This window comes from Leuciscus leuciscus (genome assembly GCF_965113295.1).
Source record: "Leuciscus leuciscus genome assembly, chromosome: 19".
Taxonomy (NCBI): Eukaryota; Metazoa; Chordata; class Actinopteri; order Cypriniformes; family Leuciscidae; genus Leuciscus; species Leuciscus leuciscus.
The window spans coordinates 18387512-18402227 of record NC_138743.1 but is presented as its reverse complement, the minus strand read 5'-3'; the positions used below and the strand labels follow the sequence as shown (position 1 = coordinate 18402227).

Here is a 14716-nt window from a genome sequence, read left to right as displayed (position 1 = left end):
CCGTGGGCATGACGTCTGAGGCTGAGAATACGGTTCTTAAGCCTGGACCTGCCAGCCACTCCAGGGTCCAAAGTGCTCGTGTCCTGAGTTGTGCCTGAGCAGCTTCACACTAGGACAGGCATTTGTCAGAATGGCGAAGTGGCTATTTTGTTCCCCAAAGTGTTGTCATACGACACAGCACAAGTTCCCTCAAAAAGGGAATGTCTCAGGGAATTTCTCCATCATCAAGATGCTGCATCCCTTTGCCATAATTCCTGCATGACTGGGCCATTGCCCAAAGTGTCATCATACAACGCAGTGTCTCGTTACCTTCTCAGGGAACCATGGTTACATGCGTAACAACACATACATGGTTTCAACACTATTGTATTTAAAATGTATACAAAATTCTGTTAGTTAAACCTAAGAATTTTTTTGCCCAATTAAGTAGGACTTAAAAATTACTTTTTTATTACCTGGCAAATTACTTTCATAATTACTTCAATTGTCTTTGAAATATGGTTAAACTGTATTACTGAATGTGCTGACAAACACTTATGGTAAACTAAAATATAATTTAATGTCAGGTATTTAAATCTATTTGTAATTACACATTCAAAAATGATTACGGTTGTAATTTAGTATTATTTCAAATAGATACATTTTAAATGTAATATTGAATGACACTCTTTATGAAATAACACAGTTAAAAGTAAAAATAAAAAAAACTTTAAGATATTTTCCTTTGAGATTTAATAATGAATGAATTAGTGGGTTAATAGTAGGGTAATGAGATGGTTTTCATCATAATCGTGCTTATTCTGTGACTATATATATTGTGGTGTTTTTCGAGCACAAAATAAACAATTCAAACGTAAAATATGTAAATGATTTGAATCTTTTGTCATTATTATTTAATTAAGTGAGGATCTTTAATAGCCGTGCTGAGAGAGGCCGTTTAATTTTTATCCATGTGTGTGTGTGCGTGTGCGTGTGCGTGTGCGTGTGCGTGTGCGTGTGCGTGTGCACGTGTGCGTGTGCACATGTGCGTGTGTGTGCGTGTGTGTGTGTGGATGGATCCGCAGTCTGGTTGGATCATTAACAATAGATTCATATTAACCAAAAGTAGATGTGTGCATGTGCTTATTAGTTCTCTATGTTTGTGTGTGGTTTGTTTCTGTGTGGTCTTTTTGTTTGGCCTGTTTGTTCACGTGTTTCAGACTGTGCGTGTGTTTACATGTTCTTGTTTTGTTCTGTTTTATAGAGTTTGAATCCCTGCAGAGAGGAAATGGGGATAATAGATGTTCTGTCTAAACGTAATTACTGTCACTGTGTGATATATTATGAACTTCTCCTTTGTTTATTGCTGAACCAGAAAAGCTTCAAAGCTTTGATCAATTCATTTTACTAGTTTTATCCTCTCTGGTTCTCTTTTGTTCTTTGTAGCAACCTTTATTGTGATGTAATAGAGACTTAATGTAGCTGTCGGGTTTCTGGAGTCACAGTCGCAAACGTAGATAAATTAAGCGAATCCCTGCTCTCTTTAAACGGCTGCCATAAAGCAAACTAATACAAACGCAGAGAGTTGTTACACACAGGAGACTGATGCTGTTTAAGACTGATTTCATGAAGGCTACTCTGCCTTTTGCAGTGTGTGAAAACTGCATTTTTATGTGGTTCATGAATTAAGCAAAGAAATTCATCAACAAATAAAGACTATCCAAAATGCACAGAAGTAATTTCTGCCATCCACGTTTGTATTTCTGCAGGTAAGAGTCCATCTCAGGAGTTTACAGCCGTCATTCAAGCGGTCACACCTCTACAGTCCCAACAGCAGCCCATATTCAAGCTAATCCATGCAGTCACCAAGTCCAAGTTCTGTGCGCAGGTGAGAACATGAGAGGAAACTATGAAACAAAATGACAACTCTACCATTATTATCTACGCTGCAAGTGTTTATCTTGTTTTGCTGGAGGTCACTTTGTCACAGTATTGGTCAGAGTTCTTGCTTTAATGGCGGACTGCACAACTGGCTATGTTAAATCACAAACAAGATGTACTGCAAGTAAAAATAAAAATATGTCACCAATAATAATAATAATAATAATTGTATCATCATTTGCTCACCCTCATGTCGTTCCAAACCCGTATGAATATTCTTTTAACCAAATATACTGTATATACATTATTAATAATATACATTTTTTATTATTTATTTTAGTTTATTTAGTTTTAATAATTTTACAAAATAGAGACATTTTGCCTTGGCAACTGAAATACAATGCGTGTGTGTGTGTGTGTGTGTGTGTGTGTGTGTGTGTGTGTGTGTGTGTGTGTGTGTGTGTGTGTGTGTGTGTGTGTGTGTGTGTGTTTATTTTATTTTTTATATATATTGCATTTTAATTCAGTTAACATTTATCTCATTTCAAGTAGTTCAATTATTTAAAAAAAACTTTTTTTAACTATAATAATCCTGTGGCAAAAACATAAATTCATACAGGTTTGGAATGATATAAGATTAAGTAGATAATTTTCAATCTTCGATGTGCTGTTCCTTTAGCATTCTGGAGGGGAAAGGGTTGGCATATTAATTGCAGCAGTGCCTAATTCATCATATCATGAAGAAGATGAATGATTATCAATGCATGAATCAAACTCATTTAGAATGTCCACGATTTTTGACATGGTTTTCCACACATCATTTTTTATTATGTCCCTGTATGTGGGCAGCGACTAATCATGCGAAACAAGTCAAAAGTCTGACTTTGCAAACATTCAGTATAATTGCGGTATTTGATAAATGGCAGATCATGTTATCTTCACTATCTTAACTCCTATTGAGTGCTCCTTTCATTAAGTTTAAATAAACAACTTTTTTTCCTATCAGCAGACATAATATCGGTTTAATTTATATTAGATGGATACTAAATTGTATAATATTCAGTGTCACACAGTATTAATGATCATGTGCTCCCTTAAACAGTGTACTTTAGCATACTTAGGAAATAGTGTACTTTAAAAGAATATTCTTAAAGGTGCTCTAAGTGATGCCGGGAGTGTTGACATTCGAATTGTTGTCAAACAAAACGGAGGCTAGCTAGACCCTCCCTCCTCCTCATCCCGTCTCCTCCCTCCTCCCCTCCCTTCCGGCATAAAGGAAAGTCAAAGTAATCAAAGTAAGGGATAGTTCACTTTGAAACAAAATTTTGATATGTTTTAGCTTACCTCAAGGGCATCCAAGATGTAGGTGTCTTTTTTTCCGCAGTAGTTTCAATTTTGATATTTTTAGGTCAAAACGTTCTTGTCTGTCAGTCAAATAATGCAGGTCGATGGTCACCACCTCAAAGAGCAAGCACAGAGTCCAAATTAAAACAATTCCACATCGTCCAAATTAAACAATTCCCCATCGTAAGTACACATTGATGGCCTAAGATATACACTAGATGTCGCCTTGGCTACTGCAGTTCATTGGAACGAAACCGTAGCTAAAACATACCAAAATTTTATTTCAAAGTGAACTATCCCTTTAACGCTTGACCGGGACAAGTGGATTTTTTGAAGGGACAAGTACAAAAGAATTTTACTTTTTTGCCCGACCGGACAAGTAGCCTGATTAAACGTCAATAACAAAAAAAAATAACTAGGGAATCACTAAAATGAGAGAATGATTCTGATTGTATTATATTTATTGTAAGTTGCGATCGACAGTGGATAATAAATGTATTACTGACGGTAACAAGGTGTTGAGGCTCGCGCAGCCTCTCGAGGAGAAATCCAAACAAATGTAAACTCAGATTAAACTCAGTTAACAACATACTGCCAGTGCCAAAATTCAAAATGTGTTTTAATATTTTTAACATAATCACACGACGAGTGCTGTTTTCTTGAGTACCATCTCGAGTGAAAATGTGACATTGCTTTTGATACAACAGTTCAATAAACAGTTCAAATTAAGTCACTTACATTTTAGACACAATATTGACTGTTTTTGTTCTGTTTCAGCAGCAAAAATAGTTCCAAACAAAGATCACAGCAGAGCCGTAACGCATCTCACAGCAACACTTAACCGCATTTGCATTACTGAATGATTCAGCGTTGTGTACGAATTGCCCCTCCCACCCCCCAAAAAAGGGCTGCTGCTTGATGTCGTGTTGGTAGTAAAAAATATTGAGAAGGTGGTAAAAAAGGTAGTAAAAGGTAGTAAATTCATCTCTATGATTCCTGCATATACCCTTAAGAAACATCATGAAAGTGAAATCTCTTTAAAATAAATTTAAGTGGCTTTTAATGTCATTATTGTGTGAAAATATACTTTTAAGATTTGAAATACACTGGAATTGCACATTCAATACAATTAATCACACTTAATTCTGTTAAACTTTTTCACAAGGGCTAACATTAGGCTTTATCTCCAAATGCTCTTAATTAACACAGTTTCTAAAAATGAAAAGGCTCTAGATAAATTCTAGTTTGTTTGGAGACTCTCACACCTATTTTCTGCACTAATAAATGAGTATGGGATTTGTTCAGAAATGTTAATTACTTTTTGCTTGTGGGCAGTATTCATTCACACCTGCACCTACAATTTTTTTTTTTTTTTTTTTTTACCTAACAATGAACAGTCATGTTTTTCACGTGTATTGAAATGTGCAGTCCAGGACATCTGTTTTAATGTGGTTTCAGATTTTAGTGCTGTGGAACTGTGAGAAGCCTCCACCACCCAGAAACAAGTGGCCCTCCATCACAACACCCTTCTCCATCATTGAGGGCAAGCGAAAGGTGAGATAGTGAAAGAAAAACGAGAAAGATGACAAAATGAAAAGAGAGAAATTACAGGTTGCATGCAGTTGCTCACTTACACCTAAAAATATAAAAAATACTTTCTATTTTAAATGTAATATTTCTATTTGATTTTCATGAAGGTGTAATTATATAAGCTATATTTGCAGTTTTGGAATTAAATTAATAATACAATTATTATAATAAATAAGTGTATAAATATTTTTTAAGTCATGTTCAATTAACTTCTGGTGACAAGTTTGTACTCAAAGTATAGGTAAGTGAAGTTACACACTGGTGGGAAGGAATCAGAATAACCGATAACAGGACAGATGTCACCATTTAAAATCTCTAAAATGAAGAAATCGTGTTTGTAAGTGTGATATCTGCACAGCTGTGTGTGGGTGGTTATGTGAATTTTCTGAATGTATCTCATCATTTGCACCTTTCAGACTTTGTCTGCTCACCGTCTTCCCTCTTTGCACATGTTTTACTCATTTACATCTTCTTGTCATGTGTTATTTGCAGATACAGTTAGCCTATGAACAAAATGAATGTGATGGCTCACTCTGTCTCCTCACTTATCCCTTAGTTGTTTTATCTTAGAAGCAACTTTAGCTATTTTGATGTTTACGGTTTTCAAATGGTGTGTAGAAAAAAATATCTTATGGGATAAATTATATGATTAACTAAACCCTGCATAAAACACTGGGTGTTTATTCAACTATGGCCACATTCAGATTTCTGGGTCTTAAAAGAAATGTATGCCGTTCCATGTATGTGCAACGGTCTGGTGTAGTAAGCAACATGCACAAATATGGAATACTACAGTCTTTTATTATTTTATTATATACGCAGGAGATCGTTAGAGCAACACATTACAAATACACAATAACTGACAAAGAACTACATTGAACAGGGAGTATATACAGGGAATAACAAGGAACTAAATAAGAAACACCTGATAATAATTAACCATAGAAACAGACAGGGACTGTGTCCGAAATTGCACTATTTGACATTTTTAGTGGTCTCTGAAACCATAGTGGACGTAATCGAGTGCACTCATTCAATCCCAGAATGCACCACAATAAGGAGTGTACAACCGATGTATGCTCAACGGCTAAAGAATACCCATAATGTCCATCCATCCATCCATTTTCCAAACCACTGGTCCAATATGGCTACAACGTAATATCCTACAGGTATAAATTCCTTTTTAATTGATTAGTATATTGTTTTGGTTAAGGTTTATACATAGTTTCCATGACAGAGTTCAAGATACATCTTTTCATCGCTCTATTGGAGCTGCCAGTTTGCTAAGTTTTAAATGGTATTCAACTGCAAGCACAAACTATGCAAAAGCGTCATCCCTTCCGGTGCACTCAGTGTCCGAATTCACTCGCTCGTTTTCATTCACTCCTTCATTAGTTGAGTAATGTAAGGAATAGTGAATGAGGGAGCAATTTCGAACACAGCCAGGGACATAATCAGAAACCTAAGAAACAGAAACTAAACAGAGCAGGGAAACAATAACTTAGGGAAACACAACAGAACATCAAAATAGTCCAGACTTACGGAGAGACTCAGGAAGAGTTTGCAACTTTTAAGGCCCGTACACACCGGGACGAATTTCGCGCGCGATATTCGCCGACGTTTAACGCCTCGTGACTAAACAAAGGGCGCCAATGTGAGTGTGCACACCGACGCGAAAAACGGCACACGTATAAGCGTAATTTTTTTTTAAACGCCTCGGGTTCGTTTTTTTGGTTTGACGCACCGCGTCAAAAACTATCCGACCAATGAGATTGGCGCTTTTGCTCACGTGTCTGGAGCTTCTGAAGTTACAGTAAAACACAACTTGGGGGCGCTCAAACACAAAACGGTCTTGCCGAGCACACATACGTAACAGCGAAGAAGATATACGCCAAGTAGCGTCTACACTGCCCATAGACAGACACTGCCGGGAAGAAATGACGAGGAAGATGCAAGGCAAGATGAATGTAGAGCTGCTGGTCTCGTTGGTGTCGGAATAAAGAACTATATGACAAACGCGACAGCGACTACAAAAATCTTGTTAAAAGAGAACTGTTATGGAGTGGTATTGCAGAGTATAGACTGTTATGGAGTGGTATTGTATTTCTGTTTTACATTAAGCACCATCTAATGTCAGGGAATGAATTTGCATGTTCACTCGGCTCATCGTCAGCGAAAATCGCTTGGGTGTGAACACAAAAAACGCGTTGAAAAACGCTGGCGAATAACGCGCGCCGATATTCGTCCCGGTGTGTACGGGCCTTTAGACTGCACCTGGACATTTATTTAGAGTCTGTAGTTATGCAAGACTAAAAAGTTGTGGTTTTTCATATTAGACTCTAGATTATATTTTGCTGCTTTGTTGGTCAACATCTAAACAGAAAAATAACGCATTTTCAAACTGATTATCAAATTCAGTTTGACTAAAGCCTCTTTCTATCAGCTCTGCATGTCTGCTATAGCAACCATGATCTCTACATCTGTTACCTTGGAGATTAATTTTATATATATATATATATATATATATATATATATATATATATATGTAGAGAATAAATAAACCCTCAGGTATGATATAAATAACAATGTTAGCTAGATATACATATATAAGGTATCAACAGGTTTCTTAAACACTCCTACCATTCTTTCCACACCCATCTGCCAAAGGTTTGCCAGGTTAGTTGCATCAAATCTATAAAAGATAATGAGAATCACATCTGTTATTGTAGTATGAATGATTTCCTGCTACTAAAACGGCCTGTAAAAATGTATTCAAGCAGCAAATTGGACCAGACATTATGCAGTTAGAAAAAAGTTTGGCTATGGGAGACTAAGCAGCCTCTAGTCAGACAGGAGAAACACCAGAAGAGTAAGTTCAAGGGTCATCTAGACCACTTCAAATTGCCTTTCCATTGGAGAACCGAAAAGATCTGATGCGCACACATCAATGACCTAACAAAACAATTCATCATCTCAAGAGATTCATTATGAGACTGACATTTCAATTATCATCATCATGACAGGAAGATCTGAGTATCATTCATCAAGATGTTAACAGCCTTTTTCATTTTACATGAATGGATTTTACTCCATATAGTTTACAGGAGTCATATTTTTTTTTTTTTTTTTTTTTTTTTTTACAACATTTGAAAATGTATTTCACAAAATGTAAATATAGTGTACAGGTATAAGCTTTTCAGTGTAAGCATCATAAGTGTAAATACATTAATATATTAATGTATAAATGCATGTTATTATAGGCCAGGCTTAAAGTGCAACCCTCAGTTTTAAATAATATGTGATACATCATATGTAAGAGTTGGTTATATATCTTTCTATCCACCTGAAAAAAAAAAAAAAACCTGCTTTAATTTTAGTCCAAGTTTAGTCTTTGTTGAGATGATAATAATAACTGGTGATAATAATGTTTTTTAAAAGTATCTAGATCAGAAACTTACAGTCCAAGGTTCTAAATAAAATGCAGTGACTTACTTTGAAAGGACTGTGAATTAATGTGTCAAACAAGTGTGAAATAGATAATCAAAATTTTAATCAAAAGCCATTTGTCAAAATTAAATCATATTGTGACTAATAAGCTATCAAACACCACATCCAAATCATAACACGCTTTTATCTTTGTCCTGATCAAGATAAATTGGAATTGTTTAATACTGAGATAAAATCTTAATGGAGAAACATGCATAGAGAACTGCAATCACGAGAGGGTCATGAAAGGGAGAGAGTTCATCCCAGAGGCGAATTGTGATGGCAAAGATGGCAATATCTGAAATCCTTGTCCCCATGAGGACAACAGCTTATAAATCATGCTAAGTGATGTTTTTTTGTGTGTGTGTGTGTGTGTGTGTGTGTGTGTGTGTGTGTGTGTGTGTGTGTGTGTGTGTGTGTGTGTGTGTGTGTGTGTGTGTGTGTGTGTGTGTGTGTGTGTGTGTGTGTGTGTGTGTGTGTGTGTGTGTGTGTGTGTGTGTGTGTGTGTGTGTGTGTGTGTGTGTGTGTGTGTGTGTCTTAAACAGGGATGCGTTTCCCAAAAGCATTGTTAGTCAACTAGTCTCAAGTTCCGTTAAATTGTGTTTTGTTAGATTCCTCCCTTCCATATGTAAAGCACTTTGAGTACAGAGAAAAGCGCTATATAAATGTAACAAATTTTATTATTATTATTATAAAATTAATATTATGTACATTTCACAAATAATTACAAAGAAATGGCAAGTAACACATTTTGAATTTTGTAGTAGAAAGACTGAAATAGTATTTTCTTGTAAAATATACTCCAGTTATCCAATTTCTGTCAGGACCACTATCGTCAAATACAATTGACAATTAGCATAGTTTGGATTGGCGGTATTGGTTCCGTTCTGGGCGAGAACTCCCTGCGCATCCATGCAGCCTAGCATGGACAAGAGCAGGGAGGGCAGCAATAACCCCCCTTGGGGTGAACAGAACAGAACCAACATGAAAGTTTGCAAATATATTTAATTCAAAATTTAGTACAACATATTTCGAGAATTTATTCTGATTCAAGGGGAATCAGAATGCCAAATCCTGACTGGGCGAGAGGAGGAGCTGGGGATGGAGGAGGGTAATTGCTCCTGAGAAACGCGATAGCTGCTGATAATACTGAAGGAGCTTATATATGTATACGGTGATAGGCGTCGTATTCCTATAGGTAGATGTGGATCAGCTGAGAGTCAGCTGATGCGAGCTTGACTAATGTGACCTGCCAGAACTAACGCTATGCTTGATAATCTTTGTTTTGTTTACATCTTTTTTCACAATTTTTTTACAGTGTGCATGCTACAAACAAAAAGTTGCACACCTCAAACATCCAATATGATCTTATGAATAAAATATACCTATCCATTTATATAATTAATAAATTAATCACAGTCATATTTTGTTTGTTCAAAAACAACGAACTTGAACAGATAAATTAAAGTCCAGATGAAATGGAAATAGCGACAGATCTTTTCTTAAGTATCACATATTACATCTGAGTAAAACGGATTATCATTAAAAGAAAGAAAGTAAGATGGGTCTTGGTTTTAATCATCGGTGGTTGATTGGATGGAGGCATATGTGAATGTGAGCTTGCAGTCGATTGTAAGAAAGGGGTGGGATTTAAGCAGACTAAATTATTGGAGGAAGTCCAGCAAACGTCACCAGAGAGAAGTTTGTCGTTTCACAAGAAGGTCGAGCTGCGGCATTTTGATTAAGAATTCAAAAAAAACAAATCAATATTTAGAAAATTAAAAAGGCACAGATTAATTGTTCACATCAAGATAAATAACATGAATTTAGAAAATACAAAGAGTAAATTCTTAAATTCTTAATCGGAGTACCTATTTACACTAAGTGCAAATAGCCCACCTTGTTGGCAAATTCTATTTATACTAACTCAAATTGTATCACTTACTCTGCCCACTGACGTCTGGTTGGGCCAGACAAAATTATGGAATTTTGACGTAAATGACCCGAAGTTAGACCCGAAGCCTTTTGCCGAGTTCGCTCTACTCCCTTTTCCCATCACATATCAGATCAGAAAGGCATTTATTTTCAATAAAAATAAAGAAAATATTCGAAAACTGGAAATAAAGTGTCTAACGTGTGTTTATCAGTTAAGGGTAGGATAGGTTGAGGTTGTAAATAGAATCTATTGCTATTTAAACTTAATGTAAATAGAATCTATCGCTAGCATATATTATGACATATATTGCTATTTGCACTTAGTGGCCGTTGCCATTTTTTATTAAGAATAGAATAGAATAGAATAGAATAGAATAGAATAGAATAGAATAGAATAGAATAGAATAGAATAGAATAGAATAGAATAGTTCTTTATTGTCATTGTCACAGGTACAACGAAATTTAAAGTGCTCTCCAGTCAGTGCATCATTCATTGAGTCTATACAAATATAATTTAAGTGCTAGTGCTAGTTATAGGAACATATAACAGCATTAGCAGCACACATAAACACACACACACACACACAAAACATGAACACACAGTCACTGCATAAAAACTACAAATACAGACATGCATACTTTCTGTCATTGCATTGATCTATTTCACAGCAGCTTCCAAATTGCACATTATTATTTTTAAATTTTTTGCAGCTTTGAGGGTGGTTATTGTAGTTGGATAAAAAATGTGTTTGAGTCTATTTGTCCTTGCATTAATTGATCTACCGTCTGCCTGAGTGGGTGTCCTTTATGATGTTCTGGGCTTTTTTGAGGTAACTGGAACTGTGTAGTTCTTCCAGTGTGGGCAGGGCCGGCCCGCGGCATAGGCGGTATAGGCAAATGCTAGGGGCGCCACTCATCCATAGGGGCGCCAGAATGATTTTTATTTTTTTTTATTTTTTTTTATTTTTTTATATATATATATATAATACTATTTTAAAACCATTAATTCGAAATACTACTACAAAAAAAAAAAAAAAAAAAAAAGTCCGGCTCACCAATCGTCCCCCGCCCATCGAGTGCTTGAAGTGCGTCAGAAACAGAGCGCGCGCGCGATCAGTTGTTGGTAATTTGTTGTGTAGCGTGCGCGACTCCGCATCCAATGTAGACAGCACTGCTTTTGTTAACACACAGCTCGTAGAAACGGGCCTGGCAGCTCGCGCCAGTTCTAGACGCGGTGAAAGTTTCCTGATTGTGACGGAAGGCCGAATTTACATGACACATTATAAATGAGCATAGTCTGCGATAGATACAGTGCCAAAAAGAAGAGAAGAGGATAAAAGGGGATAAAGACAGAGGTAAAGTGATGTAGTGAATGAACAATTTATGGCATAGGAGGAGTAAGATACTATAATTTCATGGCAGTTATTTTTACCTTAAACTTAATGTTAGCAGTTGTTCTGAGTTCTCCATCTCCAGAGTCCCCAGACTGTGTGGTTTTGTAACAATCATGTCAGTTTTAAGACGCATTTTTTATTATCACTTTTTTATTAATGTTTTACTCTACAGTTGTGCAGTTGTGGGGATACAGTACAGGCCAAAAGTTTGGAAACATTACTATTTTTAATGTTTTTGAAAAAAGTTTCTTCTGCTCATCAAGCCTGCATTTATTTGATCAAAAATACAGAAAAAATAATAAATATTGTGATATATTATTACAATTTAAAATAATTGGTTTTCAATTTATTATACTTTAAATTATCATTTATTTCTGTGATGCAAAGCTGAATTTTCAGCATCATTACTCCAGTCTTCAGTGTCACATGTGACATCCAGTCTATCACATGATCCTTTAGAAATCATTCTAATATTCTGATGTATTATGAGTGTTGGAAACAGTTCTGCTGCCTAATATATTTGATGACTAAAATGTTAAAAAGAACTGCATTTATTTAAAATAAAATAAAATATTTTCTAATTATATAAATCATCTTTACGATCACTTTTTATCAATTTAACACATCCTTGCTGAATAAAAGTATTGATTTATTTCAACCAAAAAAAAAAAAAAAAAAAAAAACAACTGACCCCAAATTACTGACCAGTAGTGTATATTGTTGTTACAAAAGATTTCTATTTTTAAAACATTGATAAATAAATAGTAAAAAAATTTTTTTTTTTAAAGTATCCTAAAAAAGTATCACAGGTTATGAAAAAATATTAAGCAGCAGAACTGTTTCCAACTTTGATAATGAATCATCATATTAGAATGATTTCTAAAGGATCATGTGATAGACCGGATGTCACATGTGACACTGAAGACTGGAGTAATGATGCTGAAAATTCAGCTTTGCATCACAGAAATAAATGATAATTTAAAGTATAATAAATTGAAAACCAATTATTTTAAATTGTAATAATATATCACAATCAGAGCCGGATTAACGCAAAGGCAAACTAGGCACGTGCCTAGGGCCCGATTGGCGGGATGGGGCCCAGACAGAGGGACAAAAAAAAAAAAAAAAAAAAAAAAAAGTACAAATGTCCTATCTACAATTTATTTCAATATTTATGAATTAACTAAAAATAGTGACGATGTTTATCTTAACCATAGACTGTTACATTACTGCAGTTAAACCAATTAATGTGTCCGTTACAAAGCGGGTGCCGGCTTCTGAAAGTATGTGTAACGAACGCATCCATAAGGTGCTGCGAGGCAAAAGCCTAATAAGCACACAAAGAAGCACAGCTCATAATGCAGGTGTGTGAGTTGTCGTCATCTATTTTGGAGTGATTGCAATGTATTCTAAATATAAACTTGTACTGCAGATCAGCGTCATTTCTGGAAAAATCATTCACCGCTTTATTACGAGTTTAAAAGAGCGCGAGCGTCATTAACGTGCCCAGACGCGACGCTTTGAATTTGCGCGTAGCCTACAATGAATAACATCGCGTCGGGAGCTGACTAGTAAAAAAGCTACAAAATTAAAAGACAAGACGTCTGTATTCTAAGTTAAAAAGCCAACACACTACAACATTTTTAAATGTTTCAAATAAAGGATCTCATATCTATGGGTCTATCTTCTAAATTCTGCTGATGATTAGATTATACCCTGACATTACGCCAATAATATCAGTTTATACATTTTTTTATGCTCAGTAGCGATCGTGTCTTTCTCTTCCACTTGATTTGTGTATAGCATATTTAAGGTAGCAATGCAATATAAAAGCACTTATGCTCATCTACTGAAGTGGGATTCTGGAACTGTGAATAAATTGAATAAAACAGCAAAATAACAACAACAACAGTAACATCTTCATTAAACAAAAAAGAGATTACCTTAGATAAAGTTTGATTAATATGTACATACATTACCGGTAAAAGTCTGGACCCATTACTATTTTTAATGTTTTTGAAAGAAGTTTATTATTATGCTCTACAAGTCTGCATTTATTTTATCAAAAATACAGAAAAAAACAGGAATATTCAGCAAGGATGTGTTAAATATATAAAAAGTGATAGTGAAGACTTTTTTAAAACAACTTTTTAATAATCAAAAATCCTGAAAAAAAGTATCACAGGTTATAAAATAAATATTAAAGGAGAAGTTCACTTTTAAAATGAAAATTCTGTCATCATATACTCACCCTCATGTTGTTTCAAACCTGTATGAATTTCTTTCTTCTGCTGAACACAAAGGAAGATATTTAGAAGAATGTCAGTAACCAGACAGTTTTAGATACCATTGACTTCCATAGTATATTTTTCCTACTATGGAAGTCAATGGTATCTAAAACTGTCTGGTTACTGACATTCTTCTAGATATCTTCCTTTCTGTTCAGCAGAAGAAAGAAATTCATACAGGTTTGAAACAACATGAGGGTGAGTATATGATGACAGAATTTTCATTTTAAAAGTGAACTTCTCATTTAAGCACCATTTCTAACATTTGATAATAAATCTGAATATTATAAAGTTTTCTGAAGGATCACGTGACACTAAATTCAGCTTTGCATCACATAATAATATTTCACTATATTATTTTTCTGTATTTTTTATCAAATAAATCCAGGCTTGATGAGCATAAGAGACTTCTTTCAAAAACATTAAAAATAGTAATGTGTCCAAACTTATGTACTGTGTAAGTAAAAATATACTGCTTTTAAAATTAAATGTTGTATAAATAAAAAGGTTAGGAATCATATTTGTTTCAAGCGTTTTTTTATTGGGGGTGGGGGGCCTCCAACATGAATTTTGCCTAGGGCCTCCTAATGTCTAGAACCGGCCCTGATCACAATATTAAATTTTTTTCTGTATTTTTGATCAAATAAATGCAGGCTTGATGAGCAGAAGAAATTTCTTTCAAAAACATTAAAAATAGTAATGTGTCCAAACTTTTGGCCTGTACATTTTATGGCATAGTAATGATATTTATTTACAGGTTTATTCAAAATAGCAAAGTTCACATTAAATCTTTATTGTAAATCGTGCTATAAAAGATAA

The 14716-nt window shown here is 35.0% G+C and overlaps 1 protein-coding gene across 1 annotated transcript in view; it reads left to right on the top strand.

The window, feature by feature from the left end:
• The window catches only part of LOC309481669 (exostosin-1), a 429414-nt gene that overhangs the window by 370386 nt on the left and 44312 nt on the right, over positions 1-14716 (top strand). The window contains exons 7-8 of the mRNA XM_082146683.1: positions 1749-1867; positions 4663-4758. Of these exons, the coding sequence (XP_082002809.1) occupies positions 1749-1867; positions 4663-4758 (215 nt within the window). The remainder of the gene's footprint in view (positions 1-1748; positions 1868-4662; positions 4759-14716) is intronic.